This window comes from Brachyhypopomus gauderio, chromosome 11 (assembly GCF_052324685.1).
Source record: "Brachyhypopomus gauderio isolate BG-103 chromosome 11, BGAUD_0.2, whole genome shotgun sequence".
Classification (NCBI taxonomy): Eukaryota; Metazoa; Chordata; class Actinopteri; order Gymnotiformes; family Hypopomidae; genus Brachyhypopomus; species Brachyhypopomus gauderio.
In genome coordinates, this window is record NC_135221.1 from 14385606 (window position 1) to 14408444 (window position 22839).

At 44.6% G+C, this 22839-nt stretch overlaps 5 protein-coding genes across 12 annotated transcripts in view; 3 read left to right on the top strand and 2 right to left on the bottom strand.

The window, feature by feature from the left end:
• The first annotated feature begins 197 nt into the window (after positions 1–197).
• prmt7 (protein arginine methyltransferase 7) lies at positions 198–6079 on the top strand. Its single transcript, XM_077022207.1, has 17 exons — positions 198–421; positions 674–710; positions 925–1074; positions 1164–1272; positions 1368–1480; positions 1787–2016; positions 2519–2699; positions 2883–3007; positions 3153–3285; positions 3397–3480; positions 3639–3686; positions 3775–3864; positions 4074–4235; positions 4636–4710; positions 4972–5132; positions 5386–5482; positions 5632–6079. Exons 1-17 carry the CDS (start codon positions 327–329, stop codon positions 5815–5817), a joined length of 2076 nt encoding a protein of 691 aa, XP_076878322.1. The 5' UTR covers positions 198–326; the 3' UTR covers positions 5818–6079.
• Positions 6080–6173: 94 nt separating this feature from the next.
• On the bottom strand, positions 6174–9782 carry ciapin1 (cytokine induced apoptosis inhibitor 1). 5 transcript variants are annotated; one of them, XM_077022209.1, is made up of 9 exons: positions 9629–9782; positions 9213–9375; positions 8870–9013; positions 8401–8480; positions 8166–8325; positions 7795–7868; positions 7454–7575; positions 7120–7201; positions 6174–6658 (listed from the first exon to the last, which is right to left on the bottom strand). In XM_077022209.1, exons 1-9 carry the CDS (start codon positions 9773–9775, stop codon positions 6548–6550), a joined length of 1083 nt encoding a protein of 360 aa, XP_076878324.1. In that variant the 5' UTR covers positions 9776–9782; the 3' UTR covers positions 6174–6547. The 5 variants fall into 5 exon arrangements, with proteins under 5 accessions (XP_076878324.1, XP_076878325.1, XP_076878327.1 ...); XM_077022210.1 differs by having other exon boundaries at positions 9213–9392; positions 9629–9745; XM_077022212.1 differs by having other exon boundaries at positions 9213–9400; positions 9629–9715.
• Positions 9729–14782, top strand: coq9 (coenzyme Q9 homolog (S. cerevisiae)). The gene is made up of 9 exons (XM_077022214.1): positions 9729–9859; positions 10442–10670; positions 11021–11156; positions 11266–11408; positions 12149–12233; positions 12428–12532; positions 13068–13223; positions 13711–13764; positions 14326–14782. Exons 1-9 carry the CDS (start codon positions 9802–9804, stop codon positions 14359–14361), a joined length of 1002 nt encoding a protein of 333 aa, XP_076878329.1. The 5' UTR covers positions 9729–9801; the 3' UTR covers positions 14362–14782.
• A 516-nt stretch (positions 14783–15298) lies between these two features.
• Positions 15299–17812, top strand: polr2c (RNA polymerase II subunit C). The gene is made up of 9 exons (XM_077022215.1): positions 15299–15498; positions 15681–15730; positions 15875–15943; positions 16065–16117; positions 16252–16380; positions 16552–16603; positions 16803–16971; positions 17337–17411; positions 17525–17812. Exons 1-9 carry the CDS (start codon positions 15413–15415, stop codon positions 17667–17669), a joined length of 828 nt encoding a protein of 275 aa, XP_076878330.1. The 5' UTR covers positions 15299–15412; the 3' UTR covers positions 17670–17812.
• A 515-nt stretch (positions 17813–18327) lies between these two features.
• The window catches only part of shank2b (SH3 and multiple ankyrin repeat domains 2b), a 93070-nt gene continuing 88558 nt past the window's right edge, over positions 18328–22839 (bottom strand). For all 4 annotated transcript variants that reach the window (XM_077022201.1, XM_077022203.1, XM_077022204.1 and 1 more), the window contains one exon: positions 18328–21758. In XM_077022201.1, coding sequence (XP_076878316.1) covers positions 21227–21758 — 532 coding nt within the window. In that variant the 3' untranslated portion in view covers positions 18328–21226. The remainder of the gene's footprint in view (positions 21759–22839) is intronic.

Consider the following 22839-nt stretch of genomic DNA (forward strand, 5'->3'; position numbering starts at 1 on the left):
TGTTTTCTGAACAGGGAAAACGCATGCGCAGTGCAGTGGCTCACTGGGGGCTTTTCTAAACTAGTTAAGGTTTCTCGAAAGAAAAGGAAAGTGATTTCTGGTCTATATACGGAGCTAAACACCGTTGTTTTTAAAATGTTTCATTAATTACTAATGGGTAAAAATAAGCTATCGGGGAAGATTGTCACGTGGTTTGCTCGAGGGGCGTGGCTTCGAGGAAAACATGGCCGCATACAGTGAAGCCATACTGGATTAGTTTATAATCCGTATAAACCTCTCAGAAAATATCGAATCGGACTATTGTAACGTCCAGAACGGGTGAAGCAATGAAGACATTTTGTGGCCGTGCTAATCCCACCACGGGGGCGTTGGACTGGATTGAGGAAAGCGAGGAGTATGATTACCACCAGGAGATCGCGAGGTGAGTCTCATGGTGTAGTGGGACTCGTCTTCAGTAACCTCGTGGTGTAAACACCACACCTCACCAATGACCATTTCCATAAACGAGACCATTAACACGATATATCTATTCAAAATAATTATGTGTCGTTTTTGTGATAAATACACCACTTCTACCAGGCTGCAGGTACTTCTGCTGAAGTCATTTAAACCGACCACGTTGAACTTGAGAGTCACGTGGCTCCTCGTTTCTGTGTTTTTGTGCATCTGTCAGGTCCTGCTATGCCGATATGCTGCATGACAGAGACAGGGTGAGTTTCATTCATGCACACCTGTGTTTGTAGCTGCTGGGACACCGATTATACTGCTGGGACCAGTTAAATGATTTATGAGCTTGTGGCATTTTGAACAGGACGCCTCTGTTACAGCTCCTGAAAAGGCTAAAGTTTCAGTCACAACCAGGAACCAAACCCGAGATCAAACTGGTCACTGGTGCACCCTGTACAACTGGTTCTTGTCTGTCAGAATGAGAAGTACTACCAGGGCATTCGAGCAGCGGTTGGCCGGGTGAAGGCTCGAGGGGAGAGAGTTGTCGTTCTGGACATCGGCACGGGAACAGGCCTTCTGTCCATGATGGCCATAACAGCAGGGGCAGATTACTGCTATGCCATCGAGGTGAGCGGCACGTTGCAGCCTAATGTGGGCAGAGACCTGCAGTTCATGCGCTGTCGTGGCTGATCCACTCTGCATCTCCTGGGTTGCAGGTATTTAAACCCATGGCTGAGGCGGCTGACTGCATTGTAAAGAAAAACGGCTTCTCTGACAAAATAAAAGTCATCAATAAGCACTCAACTAAGGTTACAGTAGGACCAGGTTGGTACAAATTAAAATGCTCACTTGTGGAGACCCCATATATCATGCCTAAGACTGAACTGAATGATAAACATATAAAATATATGTTCACACAGATGGAGACATGCAAGAGAGAGCAAATATATTAGTGACTGAACTCTTCGATACTGAGTTGATTGGAGAGGGGGCGTTACCTAGCTATGAGCACGCCCACTTGCACCTGGTGCAGGTATGAACCATTCCAGTAACCCTTACCTGACTGTTAACTCTTTTCCAAATTGAATGCCTTTTCATATCACAAACTCTCTTCTTGGGAAATCTTTGATTAATACACTTCTGTTTTCAAATGTAATGCCATTGGTTATTATTATTCATAGTGTTTTTAGCCCCAAACACCCCAAAGACATGATATACTTTGGGAAATGCCAGTTCCACCCTCCTGCTGCGTGGACTCCAGCCAGATGGAAGTTGCAGGGGGAAGAGAGTAATGGCTCATTTTCCGGAATGAAATGGACCCCACGTATCCTTCCTGCAGGACGCCTGTGAGGCCGTGCCCCACCGCGCCACCGTCTACGCCCAGCTGGTGGAGTCAGAGCAACTGTGGAGCTGGACACAGATGGGGCCCGTGCAGGTGGAGGGCCGCACGCTGCTGCCCCCCGCCCAGCTGGGCCAGTGCGCAGGGGCGCCCTCTGTCTGCGACATCCAGCTAAGCCAGGTGTCCCCAGGTGCCTTCACACGTCTTGGACCACTCTGCACCATGTTCAGGTCTGCTTTGGGTCCGTCTTTTGGGTCTATTAGATCTGTTGGACTGTTTATCTGTCTTTTCCACTGTCTCGCTCTGTCTCTGTCCAGCTAGCTAGCCATTAAATGCACGGTATTGCAAGAGAAAGATATATTCACCCTCTCTCTCCATGACTTTTGTTGAAACTCATCGCCTTTCTCCCCATTCCTTTTTTCTTATTATGCCAAACTAATTTTATTATTGAATGTAAGGCATGTACAGTAATGTAACTAGTATTGTATTCAAAGTCCTTTCCCCTCTTATTCTGTCTCTCTCTCTCTCCCACCCTCTGTCCTCCTCCCCCCTCTCTCATCATGTCTCTGTATGTCTCTCTTTCTCTGATCATGTCTCTCTCTGTCTGTCTGTCTCTCTTTCTCATAATGTCTTTCTCTTTATCATGTCTCTCTCTCTCTCTCTCCCCCTCTCTCTCTCATCATGTCTCTCCATCTTGTCTCTCTCCCCCCCCCCCCCCCCCCCCCCCCCCAGCGTGGACTTCAGTAGGCGGGTCAGTAGTGCCCCCCAGTCTCACTCCTGCAGGTTTGTGGTTCACACCAGTGGGAGGGCTCAGGTCATTCTGTCCTGGTGGGACCTGGACATGGACCCCAGTGGTACCATTGTGTGCTCCATGGCCCCCAGCTGGACTTACTCAGACCCCCGGTCCTATCCAGTAAGCAACCATAAACCAATACAAATGTGGCACTAGTGTGGAAACATGCTGATTAGAACTTGAAGAGGGAAATTACTTAATGACCCCCCCCCCCCCCCCCACACACCAGCCTTGTGCAAACGAAGAGAGTGAAGAAAAATGCCCATGATGATAAATGTGAGTGTCTGCTGTATTTTTGCTCAGTGGCGTGATCACTGGATGCAGAGTGTGTATTTTCTCCCCGCTGAACGGAACGTGTGTGAGGGTGAGGAGCTCACATTAACCGTCTCTCATGATGACTACAGTCTTTGGTACAACCTGTCTGATGGGTAAGTGTACACTCCTCCTTCTCACAGGGTGATGTGTCTACATCATCATGAGTAGTTTTTTTTTTATGTGAAAGCCCCATTTGGAGATTGTGGAGAGACGTGACGATGTATTTTATCAGACTCCTGTGTTGGTTAAATCTTCCAGACAGCAGACGGGCGAGGAGGAGACGTCGTGCCAGCCGTGTATCTGCCAGGCTCACCTAGTGTGGACACGGACACGCTTCGGAGAGCTGAATGACCGTCAGAGGAGAGCGACCTACCTGAGAGCCCTGCGTGGCGTGAGTCCCAGCCTGACGTCTGACGCTTCCACGTGACCCCACGCCACGCTACTGCTCTACCAGCTGTTGATATGTATTTTGTGTGTGTGTGTGTGTGTGTGTCCTCTGCAGATTCTGCAGCCAGACAGCGTGTGTTTAGCAGTTAGTGATGGCAGTCTGCTGCCCATCTTTGCACACCTGCTTGGAGCTCAGAAGGTGCATAGTTAAAAAAAATCTCACTTTATTTTCTTTGTTTGCTTTGAGTGTCGCTAAGTCGCTAACCATAGACACCATTTAAATGGTTTCAAGTCATGATTATATTATTCACGTGTTTAAAACACAACGATCAAATACATCTTCCCTGGATTTTGCAGGTTTTCAGTTTGGAAAATTCTGGAATGTCTAAGAGAGTGATAGAGCAGGTGAGCACACACCTGACTCACGTGTGTAGTGCGTCTCACGCTGACGCTGCTTTGGAGCCTGTTTGTCAAATTGCTTTGTTTGGTTCAGTTCCTGGACGCTAACTCGCTGCAGAACAAGGTCCGTCTTCTGGACGTGCGACCCGAGCAGCTCTCCACGGCACACTTGGACGGACAGCAGGTGCGGCTTTTTTTTCCGTTTCATACAAATGGCATCTTCACTCGTTTTATATATAACGCAGATGTGTGGTGTAGATTTACACTGCAAACATTCCAGCGCAAGCACTTAGCCTGATATAAAAGCCACGTGGATGTGGGCATTGAATACGAAACCCAACAGTGACGAGCCACGCCCTCATGTTCCTCCTTTTCCTGCTGCTCCGCCCCCAGATCTCCGTGCTGATGGGTGAACCCTACTTCAGCACCAGCCTGTTGCCATGGCACTGTCTGTTCTTCTGGTACTGCCGCACGGCGCTGAACCGCCTGCTCTGTCCGGGTGCCAGCGTCATGCCCGCCTCCGCCACGCTCCACCTGCTCGGCGTGGAGTTCAAGGTGCTCCGCCCACTCCAGCACTCGGGGGGGCAGTTTAGCGTAAACTCTTTGGTGGTGTTTAACACTTTAAAACACTTGAATCACAAATCATAGCTAAGAGCTTTACACACAGTGACCACTTTATAAGAATCACCTGCCTTACACCTTTATTTATAAGTGTCAGTTACCACGTAGTCCATCTGCTGACTGGCACAGTAATTCAGCTGCCCTATAGTTCTTCCCTTCCTGGACCGCTCCAGTCTGGTTCTGACCCGGACCAGTGATGGCTAGCTCTTACGGCACCTAGTGATGAGAAACCAAACAGGTGTCATACTAGCTGTATTAGCATTTTTTGCTAAACTCTGATGTAACTGGACCACAGGCCCGTGATCGCCTCTCCTAACTGCGGATTCTCTTCTAGGATTTGTGGAGAATTCGGGCCCCGTGTGGCACCTGCGAAGGCTTTGACGTCAGTGTGATGGACGAGATGGTGCAGGTATGAGGTAGATAGACAGACTGAGGAGGCAAATATAGAGGAAAAACTGATCTGTGACTGGAGCCCAAGAGTCAAATTTAGTCTTTAAACTTTTACTGCCATTTGCTGAATTTCTGCCAAACACACACAGACAGAATGAGTTGACCGTTAAAATATTCAGTACTTGTTTTGCGGGTACTGAATGTAGGACTGTGGCTTCTGAATGAACATGTTCACTAATGTCTTAGTCAGTAACTCATTCAGATGTTCGTTCTTTCATAGAATTCTCTGGATTTCCGGGAGTCTCGAGAGGCGGAGCCACACCCGCTGTGGGAGTACCCATGTCGTGCTCTTACCAAGCCACACCCAGTTATGACCTTTGACTTCCAACAGTGTGTTCCAGAGCAACCAATCATCAGTGAGGGATCTGTGCCTCTTACCAGGTAAAATCATCTAAAATGTCAAATATAAATTTCAAGTCTGGTTTTTTTTATATGTAAGCCAACCAAATAATGTAAGAACTCATACATTTTAATATGCCTGGAAAAAAAGGTTTCACTGTTGCAAAAAGTAACTGGATAATATAAATAGCTACCAACTTTCAATATAAAATGTAACAAAAAATCTAAATGGGTTTTCCCATGAGAAGTTGTTGAGGACAATTCATGGTGACATTGCAACCTGATGTGTGTCCAGGAGAGGGCGCTGTCATGGAGTGGTGCTGTGGATGGAGTACAACCTAACTGATGACATCACAGTCAGTATGGGTCTGACTCAACCTGTCAGTGAGGAGGTATTTTAATAGATTTAATATGGTTAATATCTTATGGTTAATTATGGTTAATAAAGTGTCTTTATATTTTTATCACATTATCGTTCACATAACACATTGACAGGTTAATGAATGTAATGAATTGCTCTTCCGTTCTCCTCTTTCAACAGGGTGAGTGTGTGTGGTGTCCACACCGGAAACAAGGAGTGTACTTCTTCCGTGATATGTGGGAAAGTTCAGGAGATGGCCAGGCAGCTGTGTCATACAGCTTAACCTTTGACCCCAGCATCGGGGATATTAAAATGGACTTCTCGGCGTCCCCATCCAGGGTGGCTGTGATGGAGACGGTACATTAGTTCACAGGAGTTTACTTTCTGGAAAAATAGTTTACATCCAAAGAAATGCTTCCGTCAGCTGCTGTGGATAATGGGCTTCGAATCAAGGGCCATTAGAGTACAGTTCACTGGTTGTATGGTGATCCTAATGCCAGCTAGTGTACCTTCTTACCTGTGTACCTCAGTTGTTTTCCCATTTGTCTGGAGTGTGAAGACTCTTTGCTGAATGTGCTTGTATTAACACATTGTCTGTGTTTGAGCAATTAAAGTGTTTTTAAAACTTTGACGGGTGAGTTTGTCTGAGCAGCAGGGCGTCCGTCTCCGTGGACACAAGCCTGACCGTTTGTAGTCATACAAAGCTCAAGTCTCACACATAGTAGTAATAATGAACAAATTATTGTTTTTATTTATTTGTTTATTATACAACAGAGCACATCACACATGGTCTACAGAACTCAGTTTAAATAAAAAAAAAACAATGAACAAACTTTGGTGAGACAGTAGATTAACCCACTATAAACAACTGTATGTGAATATTGCTGTTTTATTGGAGATCACACTTCTGTGCGCAGGACCAGGATACAGAACTGTCAGAAGGTTATACTGCGTCTTCAACAGGTTTTGCAATGCCATTGATGAAACAGTGTTGGTTCCCTTGCCCTTTGACCCTGTCTCTAATGCACGAATGCTGGAAGCAGAGAGGATAAGCGGGGTGTGTGGAATGGTTTCCACTCTGGCGTGATGCGGGGACTTAAGTGTCAGCCACCTGAGTGTTTGCTAACACCACTTTTTCTCCAGGCTTGAATGCAGGCATGCCTAGATACGGGCAGCTGGAACACCGGAACGCGTCTCCTAGGTAACACTGGAGCAAAACAAGAAAATGAAGTAATCAATTTAACTCAGAAATTACAAAAGGTATTTTTACACCACTTATTTACAAGGACAAAATCCCAGCTGATTAGTTTCTGGATTGCTGAGACTCAGGTGAGAATATTAACAGCTTAAGATAGAAATCACCATGGCTGCATAATACGTACAAACATGTCAGACTTTCATATATTATTATATTTAATATGAATTACTAGAAACGTACTGGTGGATCCATGCCATTACATGGTTAAAGACTAGCGTCCATCATTTTGAACAAACATGTTAAGATCATGTAATTGCTATGACTCTTCAAAACAGATAAAAACACTGTCCTCACAACTCCCAGCCTGCTTTGTTGAGGAGTGTGTGTGCACAGCCTGCAGTTTTTGGGCTAGGCCAGCAAGGCGGTGGTGTTATGGCGATGGTGTGTGTGTGGCCCTGCCCCCCACGTACGTTTCCACAGGCAGACTTGGGTGCGCTGGTCTTCTCCGCTGCTCTGCTCTCCTGCTCTAACTCCTCGGCGAGCCCACAGGTGCTTCCGTGAAAGAAAACACAGCACAGTCAGTAATTACAGCCTTACAGGAACACAAAAGGTGGCGAGGTAGTCAGCTGGCGCATGACACACCCAATCTGAACATACGTAAACAGTATTTAATGTATTCGTTGTTTTAGGTAACTGCATATAATTGAAGCTTTTATTAACTGTTTCTGAAATGATGTTGTAGCCTTGTAAAATACCAAATATGTTCATGAGAGCTTTAACAGAATGTTAATCAACGTTCCTCACCAGTTTTTACAGGCTTTCTTTTTTGTGGTTCCCGACTCTCCACAAGACGACGCTCTGAGTGACGCTGGATCTGGTTTCTTCAAGTCTTCAGCATCCAGCAGGCTGTCTGAGTCCACCAAGTCCTACAGAGGCCACAGGACACCGCGGGGGAGGGTGGGGGGTTAAACCGCAGGAACAAAAGCACACCACAGAGACCCAAGCCAGAATCATTAAATAATGCAAACAAACAAAAGGCCACCATACATGGCCTCTAGGTAAAGCTCACTGAGAGGGACAGTGGGAGTAAACTGCTTTATTTTAGAAACTATGCAGAACAACCGAAGAACAAACACTGTACTTACGACATCATCATCCTCCATGTCATTGACTGAAAGAGTCCAGAGCTTTTCGACTCCAGGATCGATCTTTGGCTTTTCTGTAAAGTGTGATATAATTGCAATTACAGCAAGACACTCTTACTCAAAATACAAGAGGAGAATTAAACATGAATTGGTGCTTTTATTCTTCTCTGGTGATTTTCTTCCCCCCATTGTCATGGCAAGCCATGTCAATCTCATTAATATGGGTAACAGAGAGGAGCCCAACCATACACATCTCGAGCTGGGTTACTGTCATCTGGATGGATTCGCATGTGTTGATGGTAACCAGATCCAGAGAAGAAAAAAAAAAACATTCCCTCTCAGCCAATGATGGTAGACAAATTAAGACTGACCTGTTTTCTTCCCAAAGGACAGTTTCAGCTGGGTGGAGGAGCCAACCTCAAAGTTAGGTTTGGACGCAGACACGCGCACTCGGAACACAGCGTCACCCTGGAAACCAGTGCGTTCGGCAAGAGCTGAGGTAGCCTCCGTGCTCAGAGCTTCACTCTTCACCTGTGGAATCAACAGTGTCAATTGCCAAGCAACATCTGACATCTGCTCAGTCACAGGCAGTAATAAAGCTCCCACCTCTGTGACAGACACCAGTCCTGACAGTTTAAGGGCTGACAGCAGCTTCTCAGATGTCCTGACACCATTCACCTCCGAACCTGCACACATCACATTTATTCATCTGTTTTTTTTTCCCCGCACATAATGCATCAAGTTAACCTAGGACACACTTTGTAAATGAGGACCTACATTGACCTCTGACCTACACTGACCTCCTATAAAATTATGACTCACACTGAGCTCCATGTACTGCTGCACTATATGAACCAAAGTATCACACTGCAGTCATAGTATATACTTGTAAACACTTGATATAACATGATTAAAGACTTGCATTCCTTTACTTTGACTAAATAAATTACTAGCTCCTCATCTGACACAAAAGCTCTTTGTGACCCTGGGCTGGGACAGTATCAGACACAAGCTGTTCTACACCAATTACCACAGAAATGATAATTAAATGAACCCATCAATGATATCGTCTCACCTGTGACCGGCTCTTCCAGCACAAGCTTCCCTCCAGGTTTCATGATTTTGGCCATCGCTGCCATCGTGTCGGAGCTGTGAATCGGGGCGCTGTCGGGAAGAAGGCCCGAGAGGACCCAGTCGTAACTCGAAGGAGAGTGAGACGCTAGGTAAAGGAACCAGTGTAGTCTAATCAGTGAAGAGTGATTCTGAGGCATATAAAATAAGGCAAGCACATACTCGAAAAAACCCACATTTGAATTGAACTGATTCAACTTTGTTCCCACGGGGCCCATTAAATTCTGGGCACATTAACATATGGTGAACCCAGAAAATAAACGTGCAGACCATATGTGGTAACTTACCCAGCTGAAGCCTCTCCATGTTCTCCAGCGTTACGAGACTCTGGCTCCCCACCACGGCCCCGATGCTCTCCGCAAGGTCCTTGAGGGCTGCGGCGGAGGACGGCTGGGTCCACACCAGCAGAACCTTCTCTCCCCCCTTCAGCCCCACATCCGCCATGACCGCCTGTACGGGGAGTACAACTGAATAACTAATTAATTAATTTATTTATTTATTTACTTACAAACCCAAGTAGTAAACAACTAACTTTAGCTGTACGTCTAATCTACTTTAGCTAGCTGATAACAATCTTGTTCTACCTTGTGACTAACGTGACGCAATATCAGAAATACATTTTTAAAATTCCTTCGTTTTTTGCTAAGGAACATCTATATTAAAATATATTTGTCATATTTATTCAACAAATTCGGATACCTACTAATATTTTTAGATGTATCCCAGCTACAAACTCTTCACCTGGTACGTCGTTCCTATGAAGTCGCGCTGTGATGACGTAAAGCTGACGCTGTTCGACTCCTCCTGGAGTCGCGCTGTGATGACGTTGACAGGCCGCTAACATTAGCATGCTAAAAACAGCTCGTAGCTGCTGACATGGCGGCGTTGATCCGAGGCCTGCGAGCGGGAAGGGTCCTGCGGGCTCTGGGCTGCGGTAAGATGGGCCGGGTCGTTATTGTTGCTGTTAACAAGGTGTTCTTGTTGATTTTGGCGGAGACTTTCAGTCCGTATTGCATGTAAACGGTAATGTTATGTAATGTCAGAATGTCCTAAGTGGGCAAGGTGATAACGAAGGACATTTTATTATTATTATCATCGAGATTGAGCATGTTACTTCAACATGGCTCAAGTAACGTATTTTATTGCCTTTTATTTCTTATTAAAGCGAATGTACGACGCCGTTAATCAAATTGTATGAATGAAAACAGTAGGAGAAGTTTCCAGAAGCTAACATGACTGTAGCAAGCTGCTGGTCTTGAAGTTTCGTTTATCTTTATTAGTTAGCTAAGATCATTTCTAACTAACTTAATGTTGAAGTATTGAAGATTAAACCTGTGTTAAAGTATTAGCCTGAAGTTAATTCTGTCAAGAATTATAATGTAGATAAATAGGCTTAAAATATAGTACATATGGCTACATAAACACATTTTTTAATTAAATAATTAACAGTTTATTTAAATTATGTAACTCATGTCTACAAAGAGAATATGTTTTCTGCTTTATTTACTCCTAGCAGTAGCGACCCAAACCAGCCCCAGTCCTGGTTGTAACGGTTTGAGACGTGATTTCCATCGCACCGTCCTGCTGCGGCTGGCAGATGAGTCCAGAGACCAGACTGTACCGCCTCCGTCCAGCTACACGCACCACCATGCACGGGCCTCAGGAGAGGACTCGTTTCCCTCCTCCACAGAGCACAGATCTTCTGACACGAGCAGCCAGGAAGAAGACGGCCACCCTAACACTAGGTAAGACCATCACCACACATAGGCTTGCGCGTGCTTCTCTTTAATTAAGCGGCATGTTTATGGACATGGGGTCCAGTTGTAGATCACTTTGTTTCCTGAAGTGCTTGCTATGGGCATTGAACTGCCACTCACCACCATGATCAGAAGTACACCATTCAATACAATTGTGACTTTACCAGCTGTTTAGTTCATATATTAACCATGTTTGTGAGTCTGTAACTTAAAGCAGGTGCGGAAACGTGCTAGCAACATGGTTCCCAGGGAACACACACACACACACACACACACACACAATGATAAATATATGCCATATGAAAATGTCCCATCACACGTGCTATCTCTGCTCCCAGCTATCAGGACCAGAGTGGCGAGGAAGCTGAAGACTACGAGACGGAGCATCAGCTCCAGGCACGTGTCCTCCGTGCAGCGCTGCACTTTGTCCCTCAGCATGGCTGGACGGTGGAAGCCATTGCAGCAGGAGCAGAGGTTTGGCTGCTTCAGTCTGAGCCATAGGACTAGTTTTATAATGGCGGGTGCCGTCTGTACGGCCCTGTATATTTGGCCTTTTGGTTAGTTTTTTTTTCTCCTTACACAGACACTAGGCCTCTCGGCTGCATCGGCAGGAATGTTCGATAATGGTGCAGGAGACCTGGTGCTACATTTTGTCGGCGAGTGCAATGCCCAGCTGGCCAAGATTCTGGCAGAGCAGCATAACCAGGTGCAGCTTGGCCAGATGGAGTGAGTATCCCTGAACGTGCTGCAAAGGCGAGCGTTGGTATCCCTGAACGTGCTGCAAAGGCGAGCGTTGGTATCCCTAAACGTGCTGCAAAGGCGAGCGTTGGTATCCCTGAACGTGCTGCAAAGGCGAGCGTTGGTATCCCTGAACGTGCTGCAAAGGCGAGCGTTGGTATCCCTGAACGTGCTGCAAAGGCGAGCGTTGGTATCCCTGAACGTGCTGCAAAGGCGAGCGTTGGTATCCCTGAACGTGCTGCAAAGGCGAGCGTTGGTATCCCTGAACGTGCTGCAAAGGCGTGTTTCTGAACCCAGTCCTTGAGGCCCTCCAGATGGTTCCACATTTTGACTCTAACCTAATGTGTTGGCAACTTGGATAGAGCAAAGCTGTGGAACAGTCACATGGACTGGGTTGAGAAACTCTAAAGAGCAGTCGCCACCACCAGTGGGTTTTTCCTCATTTTTAGTTGATAAAACGTATTTGCAGTGTCGGGTGTTGATTATGTTTGAAGCCTGTAATGTTCTACCTTGATGCACGTCCTTAGTGTCTGCAGGTCTTTAGGTTCTGTTGAGAACACGTTCTTATTTCCTGTATTTGCTCCCAGTTTGTACATTCAGGCTGAAAATAGCATGCCATACAAATGGGGTGTTGAAATGTTTCAGCGCTCTGCCAGTTTCACTAGACTTCTGATCAGACGTGCACAAGAAGGGTATTTTTAGTGACACCAACTGTCTGCCCGTTCCAGAAAGAAAGAGACGGCTGAGTTCCTGAGAGATGCGATCGAACTCCGACTGAGGATGTTAATTCCGTATATCGACACATGGCCTCAGGTGTGCTATGTGTGCAGTGCAGTCTCACACTACATAATGCTTTAGTAAGAACAGTGGGCACATTTATGTACACACACACGGATATAAACACAGGACACCATGTTCTGTAACTCTAGAGTGAAAACAACCACAGAAAAGTAATTTCTTCTTCAGAACGTCCTGTGTCTCTCTGACCCTAATGTGTCACTGTGTAGGCAATGAGTTTGCTGCTGCTCCCCCACAACATCCCAGAGAGTCTGAAGCACCTGTCCACGCTGGTGGATGACATCTGGTACTATGCAGGGGATCGCTCCACAGATGTGAGGATCTCCTGTGAAGTCCTGTCTTCCTCTTCCTCTTGCTTTTTTTCCCCCATTGTCTTTCTCTCTCAGCTCACCTCTGTGCTTTTCCAAAGGTGTCCCTTGTCTGGTCTTTCCTGTCTCCTCATATTCTCTTCCTGTCACACCCTCTTTCACAGAGTATCCCATGTTTAAATCAAAACGTGTGTCATGCCTCTTAGTGTTTGTGCAAGCATATTTCATAATAAATGTATCCGCAAATGTCATTGTCTTCCTCCCTAGGGAGGTATTTTACAAAGCAGGATTTCTCACTTAGCCACATTTTGAAGCCAAAAATCAAGACTGTCCAATAGGAGAAAAGGTAAGAGACATTCCTATTGGACAATCTTCACTTTCGGCTCAAGTATGTACCTTTCCTGAGAAATGTTGCTCTATGAAATACCCCTTAGTTCTTTAACCGCAACTTGGTATCTCCCTCTTTCTGCCTTAGTTGATTAAAGTACTGCATCTTTGTTCACCTGAAGTATTTTTTCCTGTCTCTGTGGGTGTGACTCAGATGAACTGGTATACCCGGAGGGCAGCCCTCACGGGAATCTACAACACCACAGAACTGGTGATGCTACAAGACTCCTCCCCTGACTTTAAGGACACATGGTCCTTCCTCGACAACCGTATCCAGGATGTGGTTAACATGGCCAACACTGCTAAACAGGTAGAGTGGCCTGGTGGAGTTTATGGCTCTGTGATATTCTGTAATCATTCAACATTTGAACATATGGTTCACCCCTTTTAAAAAATATATACATGTATATATGTGTATATAAACTCAAACTTTTAAAACTACTTATTTTTATTACTAATGACTAGTGCTGTCAATTCCAGGTGCCGTGATTAAAAGTTCTCACCAGGATTTTGCTCAAGCTTGCTAGATTTTCTAATTAGCAATCCAGGTAAAATTAGTGGAATCAACACAATCCAGGAAGCCTGAGCAAAATCCTGGTGAGGACTTTTAATCGCGGCACCTGGAATTGACAGCACTACTAATGACATGTTTGTTTCTCCCTTTTTTAACCTGTAGCCCTTTGAGATCCTGTGATGTAAAGGGCAATATAAATAAAATGTATTATTATTATTTGATTAAGCTGATTTATGGTATTCACTCGTGGTTGGCTTTGCTCGCGTGTGGTGGGGATTTGTAGGTGAAGTCAACTGGAGAAGCTGTAGTCCAAGGACTGATGGGAGCTGCTGTTACGGTTGGTGCTTGTTTTTGTCACATCTGACCAAATGGATAGAAGGAAAAACAAGCTTTCGATAGAACACTGGTTTGCACAAAATAGGGAAGTGCTCGGATCTTATAAATAAAGCATATTTAATCAACGTGTATGGTTAGTTTGTTGCAGGGATGATATGATCAAAGTAACAGCATAAAAACAATATTAAACAAGTTGTGCCAGTTTGTGCAAGAAAAGTGTGCCCAGTCATAGACAGTAGTAAATTGTAATGTGTTAAGGGCAGTGTTAAAATGGTGTCACGTGTTCTAAAATTAAGAAATATCTCTGTGTGTCATGTGGTTCTTTAAACTAGAATTGAGAATGTGAGGGCTGTGTGATCTGTTTTCACGCTCTGATTGTGTACAGGAAGTTGATCTGCTGATTTATTTACTACATTCCTGTAGAATTTTTAAAGGCTGGACTTCTCCTTTTCATTCCCCAGTTTGATCTGTTTTTGGCTGTTATGGTTATGCAGTGTTTTCTAATGTTCTGCGTGGATCAGGTTCTAAAGTGAGACCACCCCTGCTCTTTTGTATGCCACAGCTGAAGAACCTCACAGGCCTGAACCAGCGGAGATGAACTAACCTCCCGTCCTCTTCATCATCTGACCTCCTCCATGATTTTGCCATGGCACCAGTGTTTGGGGGAATGAGACATCCTCTTTTTTTCTTCTGTTGTAAACCATGCTGGAGCTGTCGGTCTGGTTCTTTATGCACAATCCGGCTCCTGGAGATTTGTTGCCATGCTAATCCGACATCCTGAGCTTCAATTTGTGGATGTTCAGATGAAGACTGATGAGCGCGAGTAGATGTGTTGCTTTAGTACATGTCCATGAGCAGGGTTAGCAACCCTTATTTACTATAACGGAAGGTGAATCAGCTTTTCTCACCCTCATTACCATCAGTTTTGTTGTCTGTATAAATACAGAAGCAGAATAAATATGCATTGTACTTGAAAATGTTGAATATTTTGTCTGCCTTAATAAAATATTCAGTCAATATTTAAAATGGTGGTACCAGATGGTGTCTTGTGTAGGATTGCCACCTGTCCCGGTTTTACTTCTTTTTAATATTCGGTCCCGGCAAAAAAATAATAATTTAATGTCCCGGTTTTCACTAGGTTAGTTCAAACGACTATTTAGACTGTTTCTGCATACCTTAAATCCGTCTTTTTTTCTTGCTTTGTCCATTTTACACACCCCCCCCCCCCCCCCGGTCAACAATTTACGTTCGCGTATGACGGTGTCCTTGTTTTTTGTCAGACCTAGGTGGCAACCCTAGTCTTGTTTATCAACCAGTATGTAATTACGTACTTATTCTGTATATAAGGAGCAGACGTTAGTGTGAACACCACAAGTGTATGTTTGATTTTATTGGTAATTTATTTTACGTTTACGACATTTAGCAGACGCTCTAATCCAGAGCGACTTACAAAAGACCAAAAACCCACTAACAATATTTAGCAGCCGTTATTTCGTTAGTATGGTAATCGGAAATGATCCAATATTAACCCGGAAACTAACACTGACACCCAGTGAGAGACTGGTACGCGTTATCGGCCCAGACCCGCAGGGATCTGATGGTGGGAGCTTCACTCACTACTGCAGGAGTCACTCAGGGTCGCGTCCATCATGCCGTACGCCAACCAGCCCACAGTGAAGATCACAGAGTTGACGGACGAAAATGTGAAATTTGTAATCGAGAACACCGACTTGGCGTAAGTGCTGTTTGTGTTATGTTAGCTAGTTAGCCTAGCATTGCTAGCACATTGTGATATACTAACTAGTGTGTACTTCATGTACTTCAGCCATGTTTACTGGCTTTATTGTTCACAGTAAAAACGTTTAACATTCTTAATAACACAGATGAAAGCCTCAATTAACGCTCTGTTTATTACAGGGTTGCGAACTCTATCCGACGTGTGTTCATGTCAGAGGTGCCAACCATCGGTGAGTGTCTGGGTAGATGGTTGATAGATGGACATGAGTTACTTGTGTTATGTAGCTGGTTACATAACGAACATGTAGCATCCGTTACTGTTACATCTGGACTTCATAGTTTCCTTGTCTGATTTACGCTGATTTATATTTTAGCAATCGATTGGGTTCAGATCGACGCCAACTCTTCGGTTCTCCACGACGAGTTTATCGCACACAGAGTGGGTGAGTATTAGATACTTCACCTGAGATACTTCACCTCACACACGCTAACATGCTTCCTTTTAATACCTGTCTACGTAGCCAACGCAATTTGTAAAATCCAAAATGACCTGCTTCTGTTTAGGCCTAATACCCCTTACCAGTGATGACATAGTTGACAAGATGCAGTACTCCAGGGTAAGTTTATTAGATTTCCTTGTTTATGTATACGTCAATGTCTACGTGTACAAAAAAAGCATTTCCAACATTTCAGCCCAAGTTTTTGTTAACAGTTGCAGTGTACACGCATTAAAAACTTGAACCCGTTTTAGGACTGCACGTGTGATGATTTCTGCCCAGAGTGCTCTGTCGAGCTGACACTGGATGTGAGATGCACAGAGGATCAGACACGTCATGTGACCTCAAGGGACCTGTTGTCCAACAACCCTCGTGTCATCCCAGTGAGTACAGTAGCCTCACCAAACACTGGGTTTCACTCCACATGCTGACCAAGCATTTTTCAGTCCACAGTTTCCATCAAAAACACAAAAAAATGTTTGTGTTCCATCCACAAATAAGCACACAGGCCCTCACTCAGAAGCAGATGTGTGATGGTGTGACTTTTTCTTCAGGTGACCTCAAGAAGTCGAGATAACGACCCCAACGACTATGTGGAGCAGGATGGTGAGGACTGATCCTTCTCCACCAATGTCCCTTTTCTTTTTTCTCCCAGACTCTCCTCCTCTCTCAATCTGTTCACTGGGTCTTTCTCTTACCACAGTGCTCCCCAGTTGCAGCATGCAGCCTTGTGTTACTGCATACATGTCATTGGGGATTTGCATTGACCTTGAGTGCATTTAGACAGTTGGTTTCTGTACTGTAGACATCCTGTTGGTGAAGCTGCGTAAGGGCCAGGAGCTGCGTCTCAGAGCATACGCCAAGAAGGGCTTCGGCAAGGAACACGCCAAGTGGAATCCTACAGCGGGGGTGGCCTTTGAATATGACCCAGATAATGCACTGAGACATACTGTGTACCCCCGTCCAGAGGAGTGGTATGGACTATTACTGTGATTCATTAATTATTTTAGTGTGCATACAGTAAGTTGGTCAGGCAGTTGTAAGACCATTTAATGAGTTCTTAATGTAGTGCCTGAATTTGAAATTGGGCCATTCAGAACTACTTTTGTCTTGTACTATATTCTGCACAAATCCAGTAAATCTGTCTTCACTAGTCAATAGCAACATGCTAAGCTTTGAATTTAGGAAATATTAAACCCTCTTATGAAACTTGAAGTACAAATAGAAACAAGAAAAAAATATGCATCCTGTTTAGTAATAATATTAATAATAATTACTCAAAGTAAAGATAAGTTCAGTGATCACCCTCATGTGCATGTGATGTGTCTCCTTGTCTTAGGCCCAAGAGTGAGTACTCTGAGATCGAGGAAGATGATGTCCAAGCTCCGTACGACCCCAACGGCAAACCAGAGCGGTAATACAGAACACATCCATACACCAAACATGCTTCACTGTCCTCCTGACTCCAGAGGAAGATGGATGATGCACCATGGCAGGTGACGTGATGTAAGTGATGTCCCTTCACAGGTTCTACTACAACGTGGAGTCCTGTGGCTCTCTGCGGCCGGAGACGATAGTGATGTCTGCCCTCGCCGTGTTGAAGAAGAAACTAAGTGACTTGCAGACACAGCTGAGCCATGAGATCCAGAGTGACGTCCTCACCATCAACTAAAGCTGAGCACCAGGACCGGAGCTCGTAGCTCCGCCCTTCTCCGCACACTTTTTGTACAGTAGTTGGTTCTGCTTATCTTTGTGTATGTTTTTGTTGTTTTGGATTGTGGGCAATACGCTTTCTAATAAACAATGTGATTTATACGTGCTTATGTATTTATTTAACGTGTACTGGGAAAAGAAAAATACTGTGAACACCAGGTGGCGCCATACAACACTTCAACCGTTTATACTGGTGAATCCACTATATTTAAATGATATCAGATATGAGCCAAGTGTGTTCACACGAACTGAAATCAGAGTACATGTAAACACAAAGCCTCAAATTCACATTAGGTATTTCTAAGGACTTGCTGCTTAATATAGATGCATTTTTGGAATTTTAAAATACTACATTTTGATTAAGCAGATCAAGTGTCTCGCGTATGACGCGTTCGCATCAAATGTCTTAAAGGGCATGTTCATTTTAAACCAGGAAATACTTTATTAATAAGCTCATGATGACTAATTGCAGTTAAAGCTGTTGAATGCTGCATTTTGACCTGATATGATTAAAGTACCAGGAAGCGTCAAACCCTCATTCGAACAGATTCAGATTTCTAATGAAACTGCTGAAACATTCAGCACAAGAAATGCTGCATTCATTGGATCCCAGTTTGCATAATATATTTATTTCCTGTGAGTTTTGGTTTTATCCATACATGAGTATTGAGGACTTGGAGGAAATGTGTAATCACACACTTCTCATTTTGACCTTAATCAAAACGACCTGAAGTTAAATCAGGTTTTCTAGCATAAAATTACAGCAACATAGATTGAACCCATTCTTCACACAAAGTATGAGACTCCTCTATGTATAATAAAATTAACAATAATATTAAAATTAAATTCGATAAGCCCTCGTCAGGAGCTCCATGACATCACAATGCATTTCTACTTCATTTCAGGTCAGATTTTGCTTAATACGGTTAAACACCACAATAAATCCATTTGGGAAAAAAGTGTGATTTGCTGCTTATGCACATTAAGGTATATTTCATGTCAATCCTTTTTTGTGAATTGTACGTGTTATTTTTCATAATTTTCTTGTAAATTATGCACACCACACAAATCTAAATTTTAATTCCATTTTTTAATTACATGATCTAATAGAAGCAGTTGACAGCCATTAGCTCAATATTTATTTTCTAATTCACTGAGTCCTATATATAAATTTGATTTGATTGAAATATCATTGATATACTGTATGTAGAATACTGGCAAAAAAAAGACCAACAGTTTCCTTTAAGATTGTGTATTGCTTCTTAACGGATACCACGTAAATTTTTGGCACACCACAGTTCAATTAAATGTCATAAAAATCTCAAATATTTCTATAAATCTTTAAAATACTGTGCTGTTTCCTAAAATAAGGTATATAGAGATGATTTATAACTATAACTCCTCTAAGAGATAAGCAAACACACTGCTAAACTTCTGCATACTTACACTGTTGGGCATTTGGGCATCTTTAAACCATCCACTGACATTCATATATGACCTTGCCCTCTGTTCAAACATAACCACAGCACTCAATGTAATGCGACGAAGGACAGGAAACTCCTGGTGCTGCTGGCTAGTCATTGCCATAGCTATGACACAAACCAATTGAAACCATGGCAACGCATCATTGGCTAATCACCTGAACGGCAGCAGTGCCGTACGTAAAGGCGCACAGGTTTGTGTGAGTGTTGGATACCGAAAGGAACAACAGACCACAAAGGTCACGTCTCGCCAGGGCGGTTATTCCATCGAAGGACGAAGATGATAATCGCACTGTTAAACTGTTTTCAGGCTATAAAAACTGCAACAATGATTAGCAAAATGTTCAAGCTAGGTTTGCTCTCTATGGCAAAATCAAAATGATTATCCCCACAACTGGAGAGATGTACCGACCTCTCTGTGCACAGGGGCGGGGGGGCGGGAGGGCATGTCCCACAAGCACTTGGGGCAGAGCGCATTTCAACAGCAAGCTGCACGGCAGGCAGAACAAAACATACTGGAACTGAAATGAACACATGCTCTGGGGTCGGGGGGGTCTAATTACCATACAGCACCTGTTAGAAGGAATACCTCACTAGATTTCTCTCAACCTCTCTCATACACTTTCACAAAGCCATTTCTAAAGTGTTCAGTAAACAATTAACCATTTACAATTTGAGACAGTGATATGTATCATTTACGGAGGCTTGGTGTCACACCCTGGTTTTACGCTTGCAGCACACATCCAAATAATAAATATGAGTGGGTGGTGATAAATACTAAAATCTTAATAATAGTGGGCCCACCATAGAAAGGTCTGTTCTGGTCACCGGATTGGTTTGGTATATTTGCATCTGTTACATCGCTCATGTTTTAACTTGCGATACTCGTTAAAGCCAAGTGTTGGTCTGCTGAGCTTAATACTCCAAGTCTTACTTGACAAGCTCTTCACACGTAACTTCAGAATGGAGTTACCTGTCAAGCGAGCATGACAAAATCTCCTGACACAAAGAAAAAATTGAGATAATAAGGTCTAAAACTACAGAAGGGAAACAGAGTCTCGTGTAGTCTGACAGAGTCTAGTGGGAGTTTGGGAACTAAACAAAATGGCAAGAACGTCATTGGACCTCCTCACAATGTGGAAGACACTAAATATCAGTAAAAATTACATCTCAAAAAAGACTCGAGTAATTTTTGCCCATTCAAATAAATATCTAAGCTTTACCATAATCAAAGACAAGAGCAGGAGAAATGGCAAAAGGCCCTGAAACCTGCTGTCATCATGATGGGGCACGCACGCACACACACACACACACACACACACACACACACACACACACACACACACACACACACACACACACACACACACACACACACACAAGTATGCCTCATGTTTCAGCCGCAGATGCCTGTCCCAGGATCGTGAGCACGATGTCAGCAGAGGACTAGCATGGCACTAACCACATGTATCACACAGACTCATCACATAGACTTATCACATAGACTCGTCTACATCCCATTCAAACTTGCACTGAGGGGAGAAAAAGCACAATGTTTTATAGGCAGCTGATACACGGACGATCTTTCCCTTTATTCCTGAAGAAATAATCTCTGGTTGATCGTCTTAGCAAAGATAGAAAATGGACGACCAGCTCTGCTGGTTTCAGTGCAGTCAAGCAAGGCCTGAGTCTTCAGCCAGAGAGAGAGTGCTGGGACGGGGCGGGGACGGTCCGACTGGCGGAGCAGCCTACAGCTTCCCATCGGCAGGTCAGCTTCTCCTGTCCCATCTCTGGCTGGTGCTTTCATGCACGAGGAGCTTTGTGCTTATGCCAGACCGCCTTGGCCAAAACTTGAGTTTTTCTTCAGGATGAAAGTCTTTCCTAAAAAAATCACTGCAGGCAATGAGAGGGAATGAAACCAAAATATTAAAAATAAGCCAACAAACCGAACCGAAAAAGAAGAGAGAGGAAAGAACGAAGCTTGTGAACAGAAGGCGGTGGTGATGTCTCCGACAAAGGCCTCTGTCCCCTAGTCTCATCTGTCCAGGAGTGCCTTAAGAGCCCTCTCGATATTCATGCGGTGTCCAACGCGGGTCACGCCCAGGTCAATCAGGTCCTGCTTCTGCAGGTTGGGCAGATGGCTGCCTTCGATGTCGTTGTCCATGAAGGCGTCCCTGTGCTCGCCCAGGTTCAAGCTCTCCAGCCAGTCGGCCACATCCTGCTTGCTCCACCCCAGCACGGGTTTGGTGGCGAAGGGCTTGCCCGAGGCGGCCTGGATGAGGGTGAGCGGGGACGGGGAGCGGCTGCGGCCCGTGCCCAGGCTGAGCGGAGGCGTGGGGAGGCCGAACACGTCCGTCAGGGTGGGCGAGGTGATGGAGGTGGGGAGGGAGGAGGCACAGCTCAAGCCAGAGTCTGGAGGAGACATGATGGGGCTCGGGGCACGCGGGGTGTGGGGGGGCAAGCTCTCGCAGGGCAGCGGGGCAGGCACGTTGGGGCCGGGTTGGGCAGTGAAGGGGACGGTGGTGTTCTGCTGGGTACCTGAGATGAGGGACACACCGTCCAGATTTCTGGAGGGGGAAAGAGAGAGAAAAAGAGAGAGAGAGAGAGAGAGAGAGAGAGAGAGAGAGAGAGAGAGAGAGAGAGAGAGAGAGAGAGCATGAGTGAAAGCAAATGAGAGAGTGAGAGCATGAGTGAGAGTGAGTGTGAGAGAGTGAGAGTGCATGCAAGAGAGAGACAGTGAGTGTGAGAGTGAGTGACAGAGTCAGAGTTAGAGAGTGAGTGCGAATAAGAAAGAGTGAGAAATGATAGAGTGAGAGCTCAAGTGAGAGAGACAGTGAGAGAGAAGGGAAAAAAGAGGAAGGGAGTGAAAAGACAGGGATCCACAGAAACTCCGCGAGAGATGGGAGAGAACACTCTGGGTCACATTTTACACACCACAAAAAGTTTCTCAGCCTTGGCAGAGACCATGTAAGAAAGTTAATCAGTGTGAAACATAAAGCTTCTCACAGTTAATCTGCAGGAACTTGTTAACACTCAGCAGCATTTACCAGTCCATTAGGTTATGTGTTCTACTGGAGCCCCTTACTCACACTGACTCAGAATATATGTATATATATATATGCATATGCACACACACACACAGAGACATATACCCAGAGTGTGTGTGTGTGTGTGAAATGTTCAGAGGGCAATGCTGTGCTAATATACTGTTCTCTCTTTTAATGCTCAACTAAATATAGTGCAGTGATGGGAGGACCTGTGTTCACCATGTTTCTCATACACCAGCCAAGGGCATCACAAGGTTCTACTTGCAATTTAAAACTGCAAAGTAAATTTTCACACAGCAAACAGTACAAAAGCATGAAAACTGATCACAATAAGAACACCCTAGCGTTAGAAGACTTTCATACCAAACAAAACATCTAAACGTTTAATGTTCTTATAGTAAAACAACAGTCTCTTCTAAACACATGCTGGATCACTTCACAGTTGGCCATTATCCAAACAACATTTCTGACTTCAGGCTACGAGCAGCCTCTCTCCACACCAGAAACAGACCTGCTCCAGAAACGAGGGGCTGAGGAGTCAGGTCATGTTTGGGCTTCATCCTGCCATCTGTAAATAAGCACAGCTTTCCAAAGCAAACGA

Coding starts and splice junctions, on each gene's coding strand:
- prmt7 (XM_077022207.1), top strand. CDS start 327: ATGAAGACATTTTGTGGCCGTGCTAATCCCACCACGGGGGCGTTGGAC. Junction 1,481..1,786: donor CCCACTTGCACCTGGTGCAG/GTATGAACCATT, acceptor TCCTTCCTGCAG/GACGCCTGTGAGGCCGTGCC. Junction 5,483..5,631: donor CTCAACCTGTCAGTGAGGAG/GTATTTTAATAG, acceptor CTCTTTCAACAG/GGTGAGTGTGTGTGGTGTCC.
- coq9 (XM_077022214.1), top strand. CDS start 9,802: ATGGCGGCGTTGATCCGAGGCCTGCGAGCGGGAAGGGTCCTGCGGGCT. Junction 10,671..11,020: donor GACGGCCACCCTAACACTAG/GTAAGACCATCA, acceptor CTCTGCTCCCAG/CTATCAGGACCAGAGTGGCG. Junction 12,234..12,427: donor ATATCGACACATGGCCTCAG/GTGTGCTATGTG, acceptor GTCACTGTGTAG/GCAATGAGTTTGCTGCTGCT.
- polr2c (XM_077022215.1), top strand. CDS start 15,413: ATGCCGTACGCCAACCAGCCCACAGTGAAGATCACAGAGTTGACGGAC. Junction 16,381..16,551: donor ACAACCCTCGTGTCATCCCA/GTGAGTACAGTA, acceptor CTTTTTCTTCAG/GTGACCTCAAGAAGTCGAGA. Junction 16,604..16,802: donor CGACTATGTGGAGCAGGATG/GTGAGGACTGAT, acceptor TCTGTACTGTAG/ACATCCTGTTGGTGAAGCTG.
- ciapin1 (XM_077022209.1), bottom strand. CDS start 9,775: ATGCTAATGTTAGCGGCCTGTCAACGTCATCACAGCGCGACTCCAGGA. Junction 7,576..7,794: donor ACATGGAGGATGATGATGTC/GTAAGTACAGTG, acceptor TGGCCTCTGTAG/GACTTGGTGGACTCAGACAG. Junction 6,659..7,119: donor CCAAGTCTGCCTGTGGAAAC/GTACGTGGGGGG, acceptor GTTTTGCTCCAG/TGTTACCTAGGAGACGCGTT.